Genomic DNA, 22662 nt, shown 5'->3' with positions numbered 1-22662 from the left:
TGATATAGTCCGTTGCAACTCAAAGAGTTAGAAAGAGGGTAAGACGGGCCGGGGAGGAGGGAGCAGACCTGATGCTGCTGCTGGTGATAATAATATATTTAATCAACCCTGGAGGGTCGTGACACCACAGAAAGGCATTGGGAACATACCCATACCTGGCCCAATCCTCGGCCGCATGATAGACCAATGAGACACTCCTTCAACTGTCCTGGACTTCAGAAGTTGAGATTGCTTAGGTCGCAGTCACACTGCCAATAAATACATCGTACAAAAGACAGTCTGCACACGCTGCCTGAGGCGTGTTCCTTTCTTGCACGACGCTCCTGGGACGTTTGTCAAAGTCATACAAAAACGGTCTGTAGACATGCTCGGAGAACACCTGTGTATGTGCTTCGAACACGTGCTTTGTATGATGCATGGGCAGTGTGACGGCGACTTCTGGGTTTCAATCACGTTTTATAAGCTTAAACGGACACCATACACTCAAACACACATAGTTTATTTGGCACGATCGAATGAAGGGGAGAAAAGTGGAAGACGGGAGTCAATAAATAGGACACACGAGGGGAGAGCTTCAGACGGCGTTGGCGTGCACGGGGTGGCAGTAGGAGCCCCTGTCGTCGTCGCAGGTCATGGGGCAACAGGCAAGTCCGGGCTCCTTGCAGTCCCCGCTGTCGTCGCAAGGATCGCCGCACTCGTCTACCACTAAGTTGGCCGGGCACGCTGCCAGGACAACAAGACAGCGGCACTTCAATCTTCGACTAGAAGCGAAACCAGAGCACACGGAGTGTCGGAATTAAACGCCGCTCCGAAACACGAATCCTATCTGTACCGTCTTTGCATTCACATTTGGAAAACCATTCTTTATACCACCCATAAAAAAAAATAAAAGAAAGCTTTCTACAGTAATATACGGTTGATAATAGTACACACGAAATTAGCCTTGCTCCGCGAATTTCAAATTTTTTTTTTGCAAAATTACAGTATATATATATGTCGTACATAGAAACATAAAAAAAAGGAAACAACTTTTAAAGTGCACGTGACCAACGCAAATTCAAACTGCAGTTTGCGCGAGTGCTTTCAGCGAGCGTTTTGAGCTTACTCGGAAAGGGACTTGAGCAGAACTTTCCCTCATAGCATGCCCGTGCCACCATCGTCGTGGCCTGTTTCGTAGCGGTCATTCAACAGTTCACGTGCCGTTTATGCCTCATCCTAATTCCTACTTCTCCCCGAGAGGAAGTTAAAATTACACTCGGGCCTTACAGGCGAGGCACCCGTGTAACGTACCAGGATGCATAGTAAGAGCTGGCTCCTTTCGAAGAGGAAACTTCTGCGCGTCATCTGTAGCCGAACACGACCTTGATCGATTCAGACAAAATCAAAGCAGCTGGAAGCAGCAAGTATCGACGTCACTGGTATCGACGTCACACGAGACGCAGTTTGATCCATGTACTATTTTCTGAATTCAAGTTCCGAGAAACCCGAGACACCAATCTCGCGCGTGTTGTAAAAAAAAAAAAAAAAAAAGCTTTAGGTTGTTTTAAGTTCCGCGAAGACCAGGTCTCAAAACCAGCATGCGTGAGCGAGGCATAAACTACAGTCCAGTGTTCCTCTGCACGCGGTCCCTCCACAGTTCACTGTCCCAACACTACGCGGCTGCGACGGTGGCAAACATTGGAGAAAGAGAGAGAAAGAAAGAGAGAGCATTGCATTGCAGACTGTCCTGATTGTGAATACGTGTTCGCACGTCAAGTCACGTACCGCAGGCAATAAATCGCTATCCAAACAATTAGAAAGACCGGCCCCACAGCCCCACTGCGGTTTCAAAAAAGATTTAGGGAAACGAAATAAAACAGCAGTGTTATTTGGAAACAGCTATAAAATGTTTTCGCGTCTTTTTGGCCTTATCCACGAAGTACCTTGGAAGCCGTCCGTGCCCGCGATTGCCTGTAATTCTACCTTTACACAAATCTTGCAAGCTTAATAGAAAATTTAGACAAAAAAAAAAAAGGGGGGGGGGGGGGTTTAAGATGTTTTGAATTCATCCTTGAATTCCACATGTGTAAAAATTTTGAAGAGGAGGGGGGGGGGGGGGTATGGAACACCTGATACTCTGGCTCCCCATGCTTATATGATCATACAGGTTATGCTTGGACGACGAAGTACTTAAAGCCACTGAAAAAAAAAAGAAAAAGAATAGTCGGAGAAACGTTTTGCATTTTAGCGACTACAGGCCGGAGAACAGACACATTTTTATTTTCGCCCAACCTGGATATACCAGGATTAAACATGGCAGTTCGGCTTTATGGTAACCTGTCCAGCATGATGGCAAGAGTGGACGCCTGGATTTTAAAAGGCGCTTTGCTTGAGTGAGTAGTCGTGGGTGTAAACAAGGTATGTTGCAGGACTAACCGCTCATTCACACTGGAAGCGGATCCGCGGTCGCAAAGCGGTTGCGAACGCGGTTGTATAAAGATCCAGTGCATTTGCACGCGCGCTCGATGACATCAAATGCGCGTGCAATTGTACTGGATCTTTATACAACCGCGTTCGCAACCGCTTTGCGAACGCGGATCCGCTTCCAGTGTGAATGAGCGGTAAGGCTCGCGCGCGAACGCGTACCTCTGAGTGTGCAAAATTAATACGCCTCGCAAGTGGGCTCATTTTCGTCTTCTGCGCATGAGAAAGGAAGTAGTGGTGACGTCAGAACGCTGAGTCCTGATTGGCTGATCGCGACCCCCTATTGAGCGTCGTCTGCTCCTTTGCAACGTCGTCTGCTCGCAACATCGTCTGCGTCTGTCTTACCTTTCCATGCATGCGACTTTCGGAGCGAACTCGACTTCGCCTTTAAGAGAGGGCAGACGAAATAACTCGAGCGGTACGTTGTTTTCGTCTAACAACTAGCAGACGCGCATCAAGGAGGGAAGTCAAAGGACTCACGGCGAGGTGTCCCGGGGCGCCGATGTTTGTTTGCTTAGAACCGAGAGTGAGCGTGTTAGGGCCCGCAAGTTCCCTCCCGAACACTTTTTCCCTCCATTCATGTGCGGCGAGACCCCTCACTCTTTAACGGCGCCGGCGGCTTGGCGCAGTTAAGGTCGTCTGCTTTACGTCTGCTAGTCAAAGCGATGGCTGCTTTACCTTTCCTGCGTCTGTCGGGGATTCACCGCTTTTTAACCGGCGAGAGTCACCGTTGCCTCGGTAAGCAAGGAAATAACAAGAGGAAGAAATTGACCTCTTCATCTAAAATTGAGGTCAGCGATCAAAGTATAACACGGGAAGGGTTCACAAGGGTCGCGCGGGCATATTCCATTCAGCACGTCAGCCGGTCGTGGGCAGACGGTCGCCGAGTCGCGGAGTGCCTGCTAGGCCCAACTGCCCGGCTCGTTTGGTCGCGTTCGGTGAAATCGTGGCCGTTGGAGCTTTTCACCGGTGTCTGTGGATCCAGCGTTCTTGTTCGTCGTGCTCTGTTTCAAGTAATTTTTACTTTTTTTCTTGCTGCTTAAAGTCAGGACGCATGAGAAGCTCACGTAGAAAAATAAACGTCCGTGGGTCGTCGCGACCGCGACGCTGTCGGCCATGCTGAGTTGATCGTAAGAAGTGCGTAAGGCAGCTTCGGAGCTGTTGTAGGATTTCGCCGTAACCTGCGCAAAACTTACGAAACTTTGGTTTCGTGAATACGAATTTGTTCTTAAGTTTTGTCTTACGCACATTTTTGGTGTAAGATCGTTTCGTGAATCTGGCCTCTGCACTTCCGAAAGTCGCAGGAAACGTAAGACAGACGCAGACGACGTTGCGAGCAGACGACGTTGCAAAGAAGCAGACGACGCTCAGATAGGGGGTCGCGATCAGCCAATCAGGGCTCGGCGTTCTGACGTCACCGCTACCCCCTGCGCAAGGAGCAGACGAACTTGCCCTCCGCATTGTTTTCCTGAGCACTCAGGCAAAGAAATCGTGAATTCTCTACACATTCACGTCCCACAACGCTGCTCCACTCACATAGACGAAAATGACCTATAATAAACTAAAACCGGCCTCTTATACGTATGGCTACATTTTGAACTCGGATATACGAAAGGCTGGGCTAAAGCCTCAGCCTTTTGTGTGATTTCGGCAATGGAAAGCTAGTCGTTTCGCGCGGTAGTCTCTTAGCGTGACCCAGAACTATCTGCAGGCAGGGTTTAGTGGATAACATAAACTAACTCAAACTCACAGATGCAAAAAAGGAAAAAAGAAAAAAGACGCAAGATGGAGTGTGGTGAGAAACTGAGAGAGGAGGAAGTGATAGTGCGCGGGGGCGTCAAAGTGCCAACAGGGTTCGCAAGGGGGCCCGATTAAGTATATGTCGCAGCCTCGAGGGCCGGAAGATAAATAACCCAATAAAAATGAGGAAATAATAAATAATTAAATCCAAATAAGCGCCAAGCACCTAAATACAAAAGTAAAACCAGAGCAAACTTTTTGCTTTAAACAAGGAGAATGAATAGATACATATTCTTTATTTTTAAACTTGAGGCGTTGTTAGTTACGACTACCAAATAATTGTGAGCTATAAAAAACTCACAAGGCATAAATCGAAGCGCATAGGAACTTCGGCACATTCCCGGAGGCTAGAAGACTAAAGAGAATGATGAATCTGATGATGACAATATGCGATAGTGGTGGCACAGGGCTCTAGGCACGACATACACGAGAACGCAAATTAACAAAGCTACACAGACATGTAACACAGGACTACGAAGAGTAACGCTGGTGATGACGCACCAATATGGCGAGGAACCCGCGCTTTGGTGCAGTTTTCTCCCATTTCTTCTGATATCTTCGTTGGCGCTTTTATAGTGCACGTCGCGGCGCTGTGCTTCTGTTCTGCTTTGTATTTATGTGCGCTTATTTTTTTTCCGTTGGTATCAGCAGGGTGCGGATCGCGGGCATCACTGGAAATTCCGCGGCACCGCGGCCATCCGAGGGCCGGGGGTTGGGGACTCCTGCTGCCTGCTCTAGCTGATTGGAAGGATAGTGGGTAGGCGCAAAGGCTCGCTGCCTTTTGTCTCAACACAATGTTCAAACGCGTTCGAACACGTGTTCGGTACCGAAGGGCGGAGCCTGGCATTGGAACGTGAGACACTGCGCGAGTAGGCGACGCATTTGTTCGCTGACAAATGCAGGTATAGTTGGTGACAGGTTAAGATTAAAGGGGATGCCCCCAGCTCCACCTCTCTCCACTTTAGCAGAGCGCCCACTGGAGAGGAGAAAAGGGAGAGAGGTGGGAGACCACAGTCAAATTTGCGCCTATCCACTACCTACTCGGCACTCTGACGCCCTCCACGCGCTCTCGTGTCCTCGTCTCTCAGTTTCTGGACCAGTACGTCAGCAGTTTCCTTAGGTGTTTTCAGTTTTCAGCGCTTCTCCTGTCCAGTTTCCTACATGCCCTTTGTCTTTCGCGCTGACTACTTTTGTGATGTTGAACCGACTGGGCCATCAGCGTATATTGCTACATTTTGTTGCTAGATGCGAGCACAATCTCATAAGCTGTGCGCTACGTATTTGATGGTAACAAATGAATACTGCGAATGATAACATACCTGTTCGCGTCGCACAGCTCATATATAAGAACCAAATGGTGGACGGAACTATGTCAATTCGTTCAGAGTTCTGCCGAACAAAATTCGTCGGCAAATCTTCGTAATTTTTTTTTTTATACTCGAAGTTCTTGAGGCTACCTGCGATGCCCCAGCGATTCCTCGAGGAAGGAATCACCGTCGTTATTAGAATCCACCACTTTCGGAAGATCTGGTGCTGCATGTCATTAGGGAGGGAAGGGGAGAAACTTCTTTGTCTGAACTTGGGGGCGAAAGAGAAGCTCTGTGGCACTTTTGACGACAGGTGGTGTGTGCTCGCCAAATCGCTTACATGCGGTTTATACTTTAATCGGCGTCCATGCACGCGCCCGAAAAAAATGTTTGCACACGCTCGTACCACGCCCACGCAATTTCATACCGACAAACTCTCGAACCGCGAACTCGGAAAATGGCGGATTGGGCGGGCGTGCGTACCGGACTCCGGCGAGGGTGTCTTGCTCTTGATGCACGAGCCGGTGAGCCTGGCCAGGGTGACGAGCCTGGAGACGACGCAGCAAGGCCTCTGCCAGCGGCGGGTGCCCGGGAAGGCGTGCTGGGCGCAGCAGCCGGTCTGCTTGCACTGGTCGCTCGTCTCGCAGGCGTGCATGAAGCTCAGCGGGAACGGGCACATCTCGTACATGCCGAAGCCCAGGTCCAGCTGTCGTGGGGACTCGCCGCCCTGAGCAACGGCATCATCCACCTGCGAGAACCCATTCTGGATGCTTCCCAGCCCTGACGTCGACGCATCGCGGGAACCATTCACAAGGACAGAGGAAGCGTATACGCAGCCAGGCGAGGTGGGCATCCCTCCTTCCCCGCTTCTGGTCAAATGGTCACGTGAGAGTCAAGTCGAGTGAAGAGATCCAACGAGTCATATCTCTCGACAAGTTGGATCTCTTGACTGATATTGAATCTATTGGCTATAGGAATCCCGCCCCCTTTCCCCCTTTGGCACAACGCTTCCCTCGCCTCAATAAAAAAAAAAAAGAAAAAAAAAGAGCATTACACGCGGGAAAGGATTTTCCTCTGGAAACAGCACGCGCCTAGCTTCCTGTGACTCTCCCCTATACCTTTAAAAATACCCGTTTCCCTTTCGCCTGCTCCGCACGTGCCATTTCTTACTCGCGGTCATACCATGTCACTGTCGGGACAAAATATTATTTAGGGGAAATATATGTTACATACATTTCGATGCAGTTCTCTCGAGATCTGAAATAAATAGATTTGGATAAAAAGAAATATAGAAACAGTTGGAGCGGAGACTTTAGACAGCATAAAGCAAAATCTGAAATTGCAAAGGGGAGAGGAGTGCCTTGGTTTGCTATTCACAAAACTGTATTCGAAATTGTCACGAATAAAGAAGATAACAAAACACAACATTTGTAATTTACCATACCAAGACAAAACACATGTCATTTGCCAAATGCTCCTTTCAGATTCCAGTCTCTTACCTTCTGAATAACAATACTGTGCTAACCTCACTTCTACATAAAAGTACCTGGGTGTCCACTTTTAGGCTGATTTATCGTGGAACTACCACATTGACCTCACCCTTGTTTCCGCTGACCGTCCTCTTGGATTCATAAAGCGCGGTTTTAAGCAAGCACCCGCTCATTTACGAAAACTTGCATATATCACTCTAATCCGCCTCAAAATTGAATATGCTTCCGCCATATGGGATCCTGAGAAAGCCTTCATTATAAGTAACATTCAGTCCCTACAAAACTCCCTACACGGCGAGATCGTCACGGACGAACTCGCCGTTGTTCGCGGCGATCTCGAACGTGCATGCAGGGTGGAAGGTCAAAGGACAAATGGGCGAAAGTGAGAATTCGCAACTTCCACGACCTCGCACTGGCGCCTATCAAAATGGCCGTCATCTGGATGTTCGTCGTAGAACAGAGGTACGAGGCTGGGTCTGCAACGAGTAAGTAATTCTAGTTTTGCTATATACGAGCAGTATTAGAGCCGTACTTTGATTTTTAACACCAGGAAGGGTGTGGGCAAGCACCCTTATTGTGAAGTCAATCATCCAGGAGCTAGGGAGCACAATTTTCGCACCGCGGTACCAGCATCGCTGAAAGTTGCGATTAGCTTTGGAGTTGCCGAGTAGCGTGGAGTGTGCGATCGTGCCGTGGCGAGACGAGCGTGGGCGAGCATGACGGAGCCAAGAATGAGGGAGCGTTCAACTAAATACCATGGTGTGACTAACTTGAGCAGTGTTGCCTGGTCGCCAGACGGAAATGATGAACCTTTGTAACTAAACCAAGTATGCAGGCGAGCTGGTTCAATCATAGAGCGCACATATAAAAACTCCTGAGGAAAAGGTCCACCATTTTTTCATGCATTCTGGCTGCCTCAAGCGGTGAAGCATGGAAGCATACCTTTCGGGTCCTACACACGGTTACCAACTGCCTTCGATTTCACGAATGTAATTACATCGTTAGAGCAGTTTCATGAACAATCCACGTACTTACCGGCGGAAAGATATTCGCGTTCCTTTCGAAGCTTTCTTTTTGCATAGCGCGCAGGTGTACGGCATCGCGTCAACGCAAAACTAAACCAGATAAGCGGCTTTGCGCTATAGTTTTGATAGGCGCGTCCCGGGAATTGACTCCGTAAATGTGACGTCATGGGTCCAAACAAACCGTTGCTAGGGTCGTTGTTATGGGCAAATACGTGTGGCTAGGTTTCGCTACGAAAACCCGACCGTTCAAAAATCGGGAGTAGGATTTAAACTTCTAAAAATCTGAGATATAGAAAGCTTGAATGTCATATATGTTTCGACAGAAGTGTGCCGGTAATCGCTTGTTTCTGAAATATTTACGGCTGCAACTTCCGGTCCTCAAGGTGCCTGCAGCAGACGACGAATGCAAGAAAAATGTCGTCGGCCACACGCCCGCCGGGCAAGCCGGCGGCGGCGTCTGAATCGGGTGAATAAAGACGATATTCTGATATTGCATTTGTTTGAAATATAATGAGTTTCAGACGCTTATAAGAATTCATATTGGGGTGCGATGCAAAATATGGTTTATCGAAAGTTCGGGCGTCGATCGAGATGATCGTCTGCTAAAAGATCGCATTGCACCCGTGAGAAAAGCACTTCAGGTGATCGGTTGAGATCCCAAATTTTGTTTGCGGACTCGCGCTATGGGAGGGTGGTTTGTACCTGGTTGTAACCATCGCGTGGAGAAAGATTCTTGCAGTTTCTTTAATTTCCGCAAAACGCGAAAGAAGTGGATAAAAAAACATAAGGTGAGTTTATTACAGATTGTACTCTCATCACAGGTTCGATGGAGACCTTCACCGAAAGAGCACATCCACTGAATTTAATGTATATACGAAAAAACAAAATTGCGATAGACATGCAATTTTTTAATCACCTGACAACCTCAATAATGATAATAACAAACAACTTACCTCGACAGCATACTATTTGTTTCTCATGCTGGCCTGCACTACGCCGGGAATGCACTTCAGGTCGTCGTCGTAACTGATCTGCATGACGCGGTTTGATTTTACGGAATTTTCGCCCCTCTGAACTAAGCTGGGTTCTTCACAGAAAAAGACGCTTATTGCGGAGGCCTCTACGGCCATGGCGATGCACTTGCTTGTGTTGCTCGCTTACCGACGCAATTCAATGAAGATGCCCGCTGCAACAGAGGCCAGCACTTCAGAAATGGCTTTCATCGTTGCAATACGATGCTGAGATGACAAGAACATCTTCGTAATTAGATATCAAGAAGTTGGGTTGCTTACAAAAAAAATATTTACTTGTAAGCGAAAATCTGGCCTCGTGTGGAGTCCCCATGCATTAGTTCATAGCAACGTCCCTAGCAACGGTTTGTTTGGACCCAGATGCCATGTTGTGACGTCCTCACTTACGGGGTCAATACCAAACCGCGTAACCGCCAGATTTCCGAGATTTTGATAGGAGGGAAGTTGATGCAGTGTAATGAGTATATTCCTTTTCATAAGCGTTAGAATAGCTCAGAACTTAGTTTACAACAATAAATTATCACTTTTTATCCTGCTGAGAGTTTTCAGTCTTCGCGATTACCATTGCGACTGTTGTCCTTCAGCTGGCCACATTGACTTCTTTCTCTCGTGCCGAGAGCCGACATCTGGGGTCCCGAGTGAAAGATCGCCTGGGGTCCCGAGTGAAAGATCCCGCTTTTTCGCGATCTTTCACTCGGGACCCCAGATGTCGGCGTTTGCTACTCCTCCTCACCCACCTGTACCCCCTGCGTTCAATAACGACATGGCAACACTACGTAGCCTATGAGCATTCAGTGAGAGGCTAGAAGCAGACTAAAAATGCGAAGTCACGGAGCATACACTGGCCATCTGATGGCACACGCAGAAAAAGACAACGAACGCCATGACGTTGCGCTTTCGGCGATGCTTGAATGGCCCCATCAGCTCGTCGGCTGCGCTCGGACTTCTGGCGAAACGGAGTATGGCAGGAGACGCTTCGCCATGAGACTACCTTCGGGGCCAAGCTAGTCCACGGGTTATCTTGGCCCCAAAGGCGGGCCTTCCTTTCTCTGCCATCTCACCTTGTTGTTCGTGAGTGCAGTCCCGTTGCGGACCGGTGCGTCATGCAGCTCCGCGGCCGCGAGGGCAGCGGTCACCGGGGACGCCCCCAGCCAGAGCAGGACCAGCGACCAGCAGCAGCAGGCCCGCATGGTGTCACCCGTGGCACTGCCGCCGAGCGTCACGGGACTCCCGCAGCCGGGTCAGGGGAGGCAGGGGCGACCCTTCGGCAAACTGGTCGGCCGACGAGATTGGCCTCGCCGCGGTGTCGCCCGAGGAGCCGGCAGCAGGAAGTCGCCCGATTCTCACGTAGGCCGTCGATTACGGCCGTCGAAGAAGCCCCCTCGTTCATCGGCTTCGCTAATTCGGAGTGTATACGCTCGCCCAAATATCGGTTCGTTTGTTTAAGGACCGTTCTGGGACACTGAAACCAGGTCGCGTGCGTTTAGGCGGATGGTTGGAGGTGGTTTCGTGTGCAGTGGGGTTTGCGTATGCCACCCCCATCACCTAGGACGTGATGGGGCTGACTCGAGACATGGAGTCAAGCTTTTTTTTTGTCGGATCTCATTTGAATAGGACATTCAGTACTTCATTCGACAATGCGATAGGTTTGTCACGGCTTTCGGGCACGAAACTTTGTTGAGTGTAGTGCGATTGTTAACCTGGGGACTTTAATGTATATCACCAGGCGCAGTAGTGATCACAAGTGTGTCTCAAAGTTCTTATAACAACCTTTGTAATGCCCGATGACGACAGCACGTGATCGCCGCAATGAATTGCATTAAAATGGCGTGATCCAATATGGCGGCGAAGCGCCGCGAACCTAAAAATTTGAGTAAAACAACACTCTTCCAAGTGCTAAAAAAAGTATTAGCTGAAGAACACCGAAAGAATAAGACACAGGTGGGACTAGCGCCACTAAATAAGCTCCACTTATTTAGTGTCACAGCTCATTTAGTGGATCTAGGTGGGACGAGGGACAGCGAACAACTTTTCTTGGCAATGCAGAGAAAGGTACAGGCACGCGTTCCCTCTCCCATTTTGAGCGCTGAATAAAGCTGTACGCGAGCTCTCCTCGTCTCCCCGGAGTACAATTACAGTGTTCTAGAGACTTGTAGCAAAACCCTCGTAAAGTTTTTGTTTGTAGTGGAAAGCGCGGCGGCCGCCCCGTGAAGATTTTGCGCGTAGACGACACCGTAGCGCTGCTGTTCTGAGCCCCAGGAACGTGCCCCCGTCAGCCTCGTCGTCGGCGCTGCTCGGCGTGTACTACTGTGGTTCGACTGGAGCTTTTCGCGACGCAGAATAATTGCTAATGTGAAAAGATGTAGGTTTTCCGTTGGACTAATGCCTCTAGAGTGTGTGCTACCTTCTACTTTCATTATTCGCGTGTTTTTGATGGAGATCATTTGATTAATATCGACTCCCCCCCCTCCCCCCTTCCCAGTACTGACAGGTGGTTCAGCAAAGCTATCACTTGGGCTGCACACTTAATAGCTGAAAAAGAAACCACGCGATACTGATATAACAAGCAAAAATAGACTAATAAAAATCTCAATAAATCTGGCACTTTTTTAATGGTGAGAGGAACAGTAAACTGGTGTATTGTTTTTGTTATCGTGTTGCCGATGCGGGGACCAGCGTTGTGTAAGGTGCAAGTCCGAGCGCGTTTGGGAACGGCCAAGGTGCCACTGCAACTGGCGAACATATAGCAAATTGTCTTTTCTGGAAGGCAGTCTCTAAAGAAAAAAAGAAACAAAAAAAACCTCTACTGGGAGTACATAAAGTATTAAAGGGGTACTGAACCGAAATTTCGAGCTCACTAAACAAGGCCGGGCGGATAGGCGGGAAGCTACAAAACCAAAAAATATCACTCATACGGCGATTTATCTAACGGATCGCCGTATTTTTTGAAAAAGAAGTGCGCCATTGAACCCGGCCGACGAGGCCGACGAGACAAGGCACGTCACGATTTCAATTCTCCCTTCTCCTCGCTATGCCCCGTCAAGCTGGTGAACCGAAGCGAGGAGGAGAGAAGCGAGGTCGCTTCTCCTCATTCTCAAATTCTCCCGGAGGACAGTTACGTCAAAGAACTCGCTTGATTGCGCCGTTCTTTTACTAAGTACGGCCATCCGTTTGAGATATCGATGTACGAGTGATGTTTTGGAGTTCTTAGCGTCCGGTTTAACACTTCTGCAGCCTTACTTTGCGAAATCCAAATTTCAGTTCAGTACTAAAAATACTATTTGAACACAAACTTCAACAACCAATACTATGAAAAAAAAAAAAAAAATTTCAACTCGCTGCTTTACGACCTCTCAAAAGTGGTAATACGCTTCATTGACATACACTGCAAGCACACGACGGATATCCAGCAATTATACTACGCAAAAAGACTACAAAATAGTCATAATATATTGCGGCATATAATCTTAACCTCTTGGCCATTGACGATGTGCACATAGTCCCGAAGGATAAGGCGCGGTTTAAAATGTCTCTGGCACACCGCTGATGTCTCGGCGAGGCGTTTATCTTCTCGATTAAGATTTTTTTTTCCCACTGTAGTCTGCGCGACTCCTCCTTTGGCGCACGAAACGGCGACGGCTTGCGATCGCTGGTGCTCCGCGGCTGCCCTTGTTGACCAGGTAGCCCCACTTGCATCCCGGCGCGAAGCAGTGTGTATGTACAGTCGGGAGCAAAAGTTTGCGGGGCACGGGAGCGCGTGCCGAAATGCATCGCCGCGCCGTCCGACGGCGCGCCGCCGCATTAAAGAGACGAGCTTTGCGCATGCGCGCCTTTCGTGTTCGCATTCATGTCTCTTTCGCTCGTTTCTTTACGACGCACTCCTGATAACAGGAGTCGGCGCCAGGGGCGCGAGTTAGTGCTTCGCTGGCTGTCATGCTGCGCGTCTGCTTCAGCCGCCGCGCTTTGTCACGGAGCTCGCGTAGGGAAGGGGGGAAGGGGTTAACCAGGCGCTCCGTCACCCAGCGCGGCTGCTGTGGCGGCTGAAGAGGACGCCAGGCATGACAGCCAGCGAAACGGCAACTTGCGCCCCTGGCGCCGACTCCGGTTGTCAGGAGTGAGTCGGACAGAAACGAGCGAAAGAGACATGACTGCCAGCACGAAGGGCGCGCATGCGCAAAGCGCGGCTTTTTAATGCGGCGGCGCGCCGCTGCACGGCGCGGCGATGCATTTCGGTACGCGCTCCGGTGCCCCGCAAACTTTTGCTCCCGACTGTACGTCTTTTAGAGCGCAGCTCTTAGGGGCCCGTTTCCGGCTTGAGCGGCGTCGCCGTCGCCGTCGCCGTCGCCGTCGGCGTAACCGCGCGGTGCATCATGGGAAATGTCCCATAATGCACCGCGCGAACCCCCCACCGGGGTCACGTGACCTCGTGGGGTGTCACGTGACCCCCCGAGGTCACGTGACCCCCCGAAGTCACGTGACTCCCCTAAGGTCACGTGACCCCCTCTTCGAGGTCACGTGACCCCCGCCGATGTCGCGTGACCCCCCGATGACGTCATCGTCACTGATGACGTCACCGGCATCCACATCGTCATCGTCATCATCACTGATGACGGCACCGGCATCCACATCGTCATCATCACTGATGACGTCACCGGCATCCACATCGTCATCGTCATCATCAATGATGACGTCGCCGGCATCCGCATCGTCATCATCACTGATGACGTCACCGGCATCCACATCGTCATCGTCATCATCACTGATGACGTCACCGGCATCCACATCGTCATCGTCATCATCACTGATGACGTCACCGGCATCCGCATCGTCATCGTCATCATCGCTGATGACGTCACCGGCATCCACATCGTCATCGTCATCATCAGTGATGACGTCACCGGCATCCACATCGTCATCGTCATCATCACTGATGACGTCACCGGCATCCACATCGTCATCGTCATCATCACTGATGACGTCCCCGGCATCCGCATCGTCATCGTCATCATCACTAATGACGTTACCGACATCCGCATTGTCATCGTCATCATCACTGATGACGTCATCAGTGACGTCACTGATGTCGTCACCGGCATCCGCATCGTCATTATCACTGATGACGTCATCAGCGACGTCACTGATGACGTCACCGACATTCGCATCGTCATCATCATCATCACTGGTGAAGTCATCAGTGACGTCACTAATGACGTCATCGGTACCCGCATCGCCATCGTCACTGATGACGTCACCAGTGACGTCAGTGATGACATCATCGGCATTGGGGGTCACGTGACCCCCCCTGGTTAGTTTAACCCCCCCCCCCCCTAGTGCCCTTCCCTCCTCCTCCTCAAGAGCTGCGCTCTAATCCGGCGTTACAGGGAGTTGTAAGCGGCTTTCATTTTCTTTTTCCTTGCATTTATGACCGAGACGACAACGGAACGGGGAAGACACCCCACCACTACACTACAAACAAAAGTGCTACGATGCTACGTTCGGGAGAAGCGTATAGACCTTTTCCACAAGGGCGCCGCCATTTTGAATTGTCGTCACTTCCAGTATGGGCGAAAACATTACTTTGCCGTATCCACGCCAATAGAAGACATTTAGGATATAAGCCTAACCGTCACACATTCTCGTTTTGGCTCCCCTCTATTTTTTTACTGGTTACAGGTTGAAACGTTTTACTATTTTGTCGTCGCCCATACTAGAAGTGACGACAATTCAAGATGGCGGCGCCCCTGTGGAAAATGTCTATACCGCCTCAGCTTCGTCTTCGCTCATGGCACATCTGCCATCTGCCACGAATTCTCCTAGGGCTCGGAACTTACTAGAATGGAAAGTTGGGCGAGGCGAAGACGGCCATCTACGCTGACCGTCTTCACGCGGCCCATTGTAAGCGGGCGCTGCTCTTGCCACTACATCCTTTAGAACACTGTAGTACAATCAAGCAACAACGATCTTTTTCGGAATCACACCCCACAGTAAAATACGAAAGACATGGAAAGGAGGCAAGGGAAGAAAAGAAATGATAGAGTATCCTGCAAATTGAAAGGTTGGAAGTTTAAAGGGGCGGTGCAATGATTTTAACTAGGGTGCCTACATGTTTCGGCGGGAACATGTAGGCACCCTAATTTTAACACTAAACGAATGTGCAGCTTGTATTTTTTATATTGTTTACTTCGGCATAAGTAAGAGAAAAAGCGCCACCATATCCCAAAATACCTCTATTTCGCTGCGTAATCGCAAAATAAAGAACGCTTTTTTTCCCAACCTGTGGCCACATGGTGGCCGCAAATGGAACCTGTGGTGTGACGTCATTCGGAGTGGTTTTTGTAAGTGATAGTGTTAGGCAATTGTAAGCTTGATTTAAGGTTAAGTTTAAAAAAATCTTGTTGATTAGGCATCCAGAAACGCTTCAGAAGCCTAATATTGCCGCTAAAAGGGTATGAATCATTTGTGGCGCCATCTACCGCAAGTCGACAAAACCTGCCGTCGCCGTCATCCGTCGACGCCCGAGGCGCCTACGGCGGCTACACGAGCAACCCGGACGTTTTGTCTTTCCCTCGCTCGACGGAGTGCGGTGGTCGTGGTCCGTAGTATCGTGGTGTCTCGACCTCGACTTCGACTTCCACTGCCCGCCGCGTCGACTGCCCGCCGCACAAGTCCAAGACTTGCTATACGCAAGCATCTTGCGCTCGACGTCGCTCAGGCCGTCCGCCCATGCCGCCATGTTGGTCGCGACTCTGCGGGAGAGCGGCGAGCCCGGCGAACCGGCGAGCGCTGGGGAAACGGAAGCCAGAAGCACCCAACCGGAAGCCAACGCCACTCCGAATGACGTCACAGGCGAAGCTGGTGCCGCTTCAATGTTGAGTTGAGAGGTGCCAGAGATATCAATTTCTTTCATTTTTTTTTAATGAAAACTAGGGCAAGCAGGAAAGAATAGTTTTCGGCCCTTCGTTTTATATGTGGCCGGGATCAATTCCCGTAATTAATTAGCCAAAGCCTGCAAATTGTTGCACCGCCCCTTTAAAAGAGAGGATGACTTGACGGTAAAAACTACGTTCTTCTTAAAACTATGGGGGGATTGGTGGCCGAGTGGGCTAAAGCGCACACCCAGCTCGACGCGTGTGGAGCGAAAGCTCGCGCTGCAGAGCCCAGGGGTCATGGGCTCGAGCCCCACCCCTGCCCGTTTCGATCTGGATGAGCATCGTACCGGCGTGCGGTCGCGTATCACTACTGCGTGGTGCACGTTAAAGACCCCAGGCTAGCGGTTGCACCGCACTGGCTAAATTGCTCATCTACAGCTGAGACACCAGACGCCCACTGAGGCAGACTAACCTCCGGCTGTATAAACATACACACAACAATTTGCTTTACTAAAATTATGATCAAACGGCTATGTCAGATCAGGAGACAAGAACGCAACCCCATCTCGAGGTAAAACAAGTGACTGAGCAGAAACATTGTTGTCGGCTTTGTTCATGGTGAATGATTCCATTATCTCTCTGCCGAATCTGCTATGCTTAAAGCCCCTCGATATGCTTTCGTTTGTCTTTGCAAGTAGCGCCAAATGCGCGAGCGCACGTGGCCCAGGTCTCGAGCGGCCCTTGGAAGCAAATGGCGGCGCAGCACTGAAATGAGCGGCCCTTGGAAGCGAATGGCGGCGGAGCACCCGCTCGTGGCACGTGTCTTGCGCATTTCCACAACAATGGTTGGCAGTACTTGTGAAAACACCTTTATCAAGGGGCTTTAGCTATGCTGCCCTCCTACGATGCTGGTTGGCTCAAAACATGGAATGCAACCACTGCACGAACGGAAATGAACGAGGGTGATACGAGTCAGTTGAGAGACCCGTGCAAATCGCAAATGATGTTTCCGAAGTCGGTGGTGGACGCACCTTCCCGTTTACCCAATATATTGGTACCCACAACATAATGGAATAGAATAAACTTTATTCTCTGTGTCTTATTCTTTCGGTGTTCCTCAACTGAACCAACAAGCATAAAAAGTACCACCATGCGTTTTTTTTTTTTTTTTGTGACAGACGTTTGTACAGTAACCGGGACACAGGAATGGGTGCCAGTATAATGTGTACAAATGAGCAAAATTTATATTTTTGCTGTGCGGCGTGGACAAGCACGAGCCGCTTCTCGAGGAAGATTTCATGTTGGCCACGTGGTCGGCGAGGGTTGTGGCAGCTTGTGGGAAGCTGCAGCTCATAGTGTTGTCATCGTTACACCAGATGACGTTAGACTTGTTTTCCGTAAAGCTGCATTTAGATTTTCGAGTCGCTCAAGGAAAAACTACCCTCAGGGTCAAAAGCATTACAGAACAGAGATTAATTTTTTTTTTTTTTTTTTTAGATATTGACATAGTAAACATAGAAAGGTTTGCAAGAATAGGAACAAAATATACGTTAGTTAAACAGTGAAAGCAAATAAACGATTGTTAAGCAAAAGGAAGCACATAATTACTAAGTGTAGTAGAAAAAAGAACAGAATCGACAACTGATGCAAGGGATGCAGGCAGATGATTCCAGGTAGGTGATTCCAGGTATATATAGGTGATTCCAGTCATTTGATACTCTAGGTAGAGTGCACTAGAAGGACCGAGTGGGGCGACCGAAGTGCTATTTAGGTACCTCCGTATGTGGAAAAAACCGGCTAATCCAAGCCACTTCGCTCGTAGCGCCCTCTCGGGCACTACGAGCGAAGCGGTTCGGATTAGCCGGTTTTTATAAAAAAACGCGTTGCCTTCCAGCGCCAAGATCATTCCACAAGCGACGGCGCCAAAAAAACGCTTCGGTCGTCTCACTCAGTCCTTTCTATAGTACACTCTACGAAGGTGGCGCTGCGACCGAAGTGGCTTGGTTCTACTAGGGTGCCTTCATGTGCGCTTTGCTTAGGGTGGTGGCATCTCGCCATTTTGTCACACACGTTTATGTTTATTTTTTGTTGAGAAGCGCGTGAAAGAGCGTGTCCCTGCACGCGCTTGTGGCGCTGACAGTGCTATGGCGACATTTCGTTTTCGTCGATTTCTTTGCATTTTGCCCGTAAGCGCGTGCTGTCGGCATCTGGTACTACAAAGGGTGGCATCACCCTAAACAGAAGAACATTGAGGCACCCTAGGGTGGCGACATCTGGCCATTTTGTCCCACACTTTTATTTTTATTTTTTGTTCAGAAGCGCATGAAAGAGCGTGTCCCTGTACGCGTTTGTGGCGCTGATTGTGCTATGGCGACATTTTGTTTTCGTCGATTTCTTTGTATTTTACCCGTGAGCGCGTACTGTCGGCATTGAGTACTACAAAGGGTGGCTTCACCCTAAACAGAAGGACATTGAGGCACCCTAGGTTCTACCTGATCGCTTTCCAGATTTTGAGGTGCAACTGAGAGCATGAGCGGAGCCAGTAGCTCGTCCCACTCGTTCCTTCTATAGTACACTGTAGAGCCACTAAATAAGCTGCGCTTAGAGTATCGGCACTCCTAGAGCCACTAAATAAGCTGCGCTTAGAGTATCGGCACTCCGTTCCCCGACATTGTTGTGGGCGCCGCCATTTTGGCTCGTATGCAGAACAGACGCAACAGCCGATCGTCATGATTCAAAAGTGCGACTTCCTCAGCATTAGATTCGGTGTTAGGAAGGTAATGTAATATTGCTTTGCTCTGTCGCGAACGGTTTAAACATTTGTGGAGGGCGGAAATGCGTTTCCTGTGATTTCAGATAAAGCTTCAGATAACTGGCAACCATGATTTTAAGCCACAATATGGCCAAGTGTCGTTACTCTGAAGCGTAGCTTATTTAGTGGCACTAGGCACTCCGTTCCCCGACATTGTTGTGGGCGCCGCCATTTTGGCTCGTATGCAGAACAGACGCAACAGCCGATCGTCATGATTCAAAAGTGCGACTTCCTCAGCATTAGATTCGGTGTTAGGAAGGTAATGTAATATTGCTTTGCTCTGTCGCGAACGGTTTAAACATTTGTGGAGGGCGGAAATGCGTTTCCTGTGATTTCAGATAAAGCTTCAGATAACTGGCAACCATGATTTTAAGCCACAATATGGCCAAGTGTCGTTACTCTGAAGCGTAGCTTATTTAGTGGCACTAGGCACTCCGTTCCCCGACATTGTTGTGGGCGCCGCCATTTTGGCTCGTATGCAGAACAGACGCAACAGCCGATCGTCATGATTCAAAAGTGCGACTTCCTCAGCATTAGATTCGGTGTTAGGAAGGTAATGTAATATTGCTTTGCTCTGTCGCGAACGGTTTAAACATTTGTGGAGGGCGGAAATGCGTTTCCTGTGATTTCAGATAAAGCTTCAGATAACTGGCAACCATGATTTTAAGCCACAATATGGCCAAGTGTCGTTACTCTGAAGCGTCGTTACTCTGAAGTGGCACTAGTACACTGTACTCTAGGCATTGCCTCCGAGATTTTTCGCGCGCTCTGCTCCGGCATGTCCAAACGCTCGGATGCCCAGCAGAAAAAGCGATCCGAGCCAGTCCTCTAGATCTCCGCATCCGGCGCTTAGAACCAACCCAGAAACGAAAACGACCTTCTCAAAGCACGCTGTCAAGTGTGAGCCCGCGGCATGAAGGTTGCATTTTCAATTTTTCATTGTTATCTTCATCTGAATGAAGACAAGAAAGGCGATCTCTCTTGATTCGTAATTTTTATTCGTTGCTTCGGTCTTTGCGCTGTTTCTCTGGATGATACCCTAGAATCCAAGATTTAGGGCGAATCTATATTTGTCCTCTGCGGATACTGTCTAGGCCGGCGGGACAGGCAGATGAATATTTTTTGTCGTCACGTGTGAAAACAGCTTTCTGAACTTCGCTTACGTGTACGAACATTTTTTCTACGCCTTTCGCGCTTTGAAAAGATGAACGTTCGAATTTCGATCAACTTCTTCCTTGCCAAAGGTCTGTGTGTTGCGGCGAGAGGCGGGGAGCACACTTTGCACTGCTCCCAAGTTCCGTAGACCAACGATAATAGCGATCATGATAATTCGCGGCTATTTCTTTGTATTGTTTGGTTTGGTTGCGAGCGCCACCAGGTGCCCCACAGTAACAGTTTCTACCGGTGAACGACACGGCCTGAGGAGCGCAGCCAGCGCGCAGAAAAAAATTTCTGAAGCGCTCTAGGAATGAATGATGCGTAAAATGTATTATAAGTATTATAACGACGGGATGCCAACATTATGATGATGATCAATGTGACAAGTATGTAGCGCACCCCCTCCAGTCCGCCCGTCTGAGGCCGCCAGGCTCGGCGGGCAACATTGGTCACCTCACCAATAATCGCCGTTGAGCGTACGCCGCTCCGGTCAGACATCGTCCACCCTCACAACCAGGCTGCGTGTCGTCTCTCCTCGGCGGGTGCTTCGGCTCCTTCGTCCACGTTCGAGAAAGATCGTGACACTGGCGACGAGGATGTTACAATCTTGTTACAATACTTGTTACAATCAATACGTGCTTAAACAAACAATGGAGGATTGATTAGCTTTTTCTTTCTTTTTTGAGCGCAGAGTTATGGTGGAAGGTTTTGTGAAAGAGACAATGGGGCTTGAGATTCTGCGACGAAGTGCGAGGCTGGGAAGATGCACGCTGTCTTTCATTGATGCCGTACTAGCGGTGCGATTATAGTTAGCAAATATGAAACGCACGGATTTCTTCTGGACGGATTCAAGCGAGTCAATAAGGTAAGTAGCAGTGGCGTACCAACTTGTTTTTGAGTGGAAAGGGGCCAAACCAGACCCAACCCCCCCAACCCCCCCCCCCCCCCCCCCCCCCCCCCCCCCCGGGTTGGTACGCCCATGGTAAGTAGTACCGGGATTCTAGATAGAGGCTGAATATTCAATCTTCGATCGCACCAATGTTTTATAAACCAAACACTGACGCTGAAGGGTCTAAAAAGAGATTACGTTTGAGATAACCAAGCATGCGATTGGCGTTATTAATCACGTGACACGCTCGTTCCAGGAGACATCAGAGGTTAGTATGACGCCCAGATGTTTATACAAGTCTACAAGCTGTAGTGCTGTGTTCTAAGAATGGAGGAATTACCGCCGCATCGGTGTCTGTGCGACATTCCAAAGCGGTCTTCGTGACACGTTTGGACGCCAGCTGTTCTTCGGCGGACGTCAGAGAACATCTCGGACAATTCTTTGGCCCAAGGGAGTTTCGATGCACAAAGCTGAAGACACGCTATGGTGGGTACTCTTCATTCCACGTCGCTGCTGTGGACGACGACATTGAGGCATTGTTCGACCCGAACATCTGGCTGGAGGGCTGCCTCATTGGGGAATTTCAGGGCCGGCAGACGGAAAGCCGCGTGCATGATGAGAATGAACGTATAGAGTGATCCCCCAACCGTATTGCCCGCAAATGACTAGCACGCACATTTACTATCAGAACGTTCGCGGCCTTCATCTAAGGCCAGTGAATTTTTTTCTAATGCTATTTGTACTGATTGAGCGCCGATCTTGAGACTTATTCGGAATCTGTGTGGGTAGAGCTGGAGAGTGATAATAGAGAACGCGTTCTGATAGGTACTTTTTTTTATTCTCCTCCGTACATTGAACCTGAGGAGTTTAATGATTGCCTCCTTGGAATTGGGGATATAGCAGACAAACTGGGTGAATGCAAACTATTAGTAATTGGCGATTTTAATGTACCAGGTGTATGCTGGGAAACTCACAGTGTTGTTTCGAGTAATTATTATGGTGCAAAGACGGCCGATCATCTTGTTGACTTTGCCTCTTTCATGCATTTTTTGTTTTTACCGTAAGTTGTTAGAACTTTTGGTAAGATAAATATCACTGTATGTCTTAGATTTCTTTTCTTAACCTCGCATTTGAAATTATTTTTATAGTAATTACTCGTTATTGCTACATATTTATAAAATTGATGATATGAGAGTATGTTTAGCGCCTTCATTTTTCTTCCAGTTCTAACCCATGCGTATGAAACATTATTCGCAATATGCTTTATGACCCTATCAGTTCCTTTTCTTTTGTACCCTGAACAATTCCCGTACATCGAATATGCTGCACAGCGGCACACCACATTCGTTTCTTACTTTTTCACAGGTCAAAATTCAAAATTTTGCTCGAAGTTACTCAAAATTTCCGTCGTCGTGTCCACAGTGAGCTGCGTCGCGAGACTCATGACGAGTGCAATCACAATTCATAGACAACCAACAATAGTGGTTTCTGCAGCCATTACTATGATTATTTTTCTGGCTGCATTTTCAGCTGTCCCAGTGGTAGGTTTATGCTTGTTATGTTAGGCTTTAGCGACTGTAGCTTGTAAGTGGTCTTGGGCGATCGCGCACGAAGATTATTGATTCCCTGTTCGGCTCAAGCGCGTCGTGTTGCGGAAGGTGCCATTCACTGGCGGCAATAATTCAGTCCATTCCTCCTTAAAGGGACACTGACACCCCCCAAAATTTTTTTTTAATTTTTTGCCAGGCGCTTCATTATGGTGTCGGAGGACTACCCAATTAATATTTTGCAACAGAGTAGCGTATTTTTTTAATAAAG

At 49.0% G+C, this 22662-nt stretch overlaps 1 protein-coding gene across 1 annotated transcript; it reads right to left on the bottom strand.

The window, feature by feature from the left end:
* Positions 1-450: 450 nt before the first annotated feature.
* Positions 451-8164, bottom strand: LOC120836592 (keratin-associated protein 10-7-like). Its single transcript, XM_040205571.3, has 3 exons — positions 8096-8164; positions 6054-6318; positions 451-723 (listed from the first exon to the last, which is right to left on the bottom strand). Exons 1-3 carry the CDS (start codon positions 8138-8140, stop codon positions 575-577), a joined length of 459 nt encoding a protein of 152 aa, XP_040061505.2. The 5' UTR covers positions 8141-8164; the 3' UTR covers positions 451-574.
* Between the last annotated feature and the right edge of the window lie 14498 nt (positions 8165-22662).

The sequence above is a fragment of the Ixodes scapularis genome, unplaced genomic scaffold (assembly GCF_016920785.2).
Source record: "Ixodes scapularis isolate PalLabHiFi unplaced genomic scaffold, ASM1692078v2 PGA_scaffold1__304_contigs__length_218370807, whole genome shotgun sequence".
Lineage (NCBI taxonomy): Eukaryota > Metazoa > Arthropoda > Arachnida > Ixodida > Ixodidae > Ixodes > Ixodes scapularis.
Note: the sequence above shows the minus strand (reverse complement) of the source record. Positions and strands in the feature narration are given on the sequence as shown.

What these genes read in the sequence shown, in the direction of transcription:
- LOC120836592 (XM_040205571.3), bottom strand. Translation starts at nt 8,140, where the DNA reads ATGCAAAAAGAAAGCTTCGAAAGGAACGCGAATATCTTTCCGCCG. An exon ending in ACGCGAATATCTTTCCGCCG is followed by an intron (nt 6,319 to 8,095) that starts GTAAGTACGTGG and finishes GGGTTCTCGCAG; the next exon opens with GTGGATGATGCCGTTGCTCA. An exon ending in GACACCCTCGCCGGAGTCCG is followed by an intron (nt 724 to 6,053) that starts GTACGCACGCCC and finishes TTGTCCTGGCAG; the next exon opens with CGTGCCCGGCCAACTTAGTG.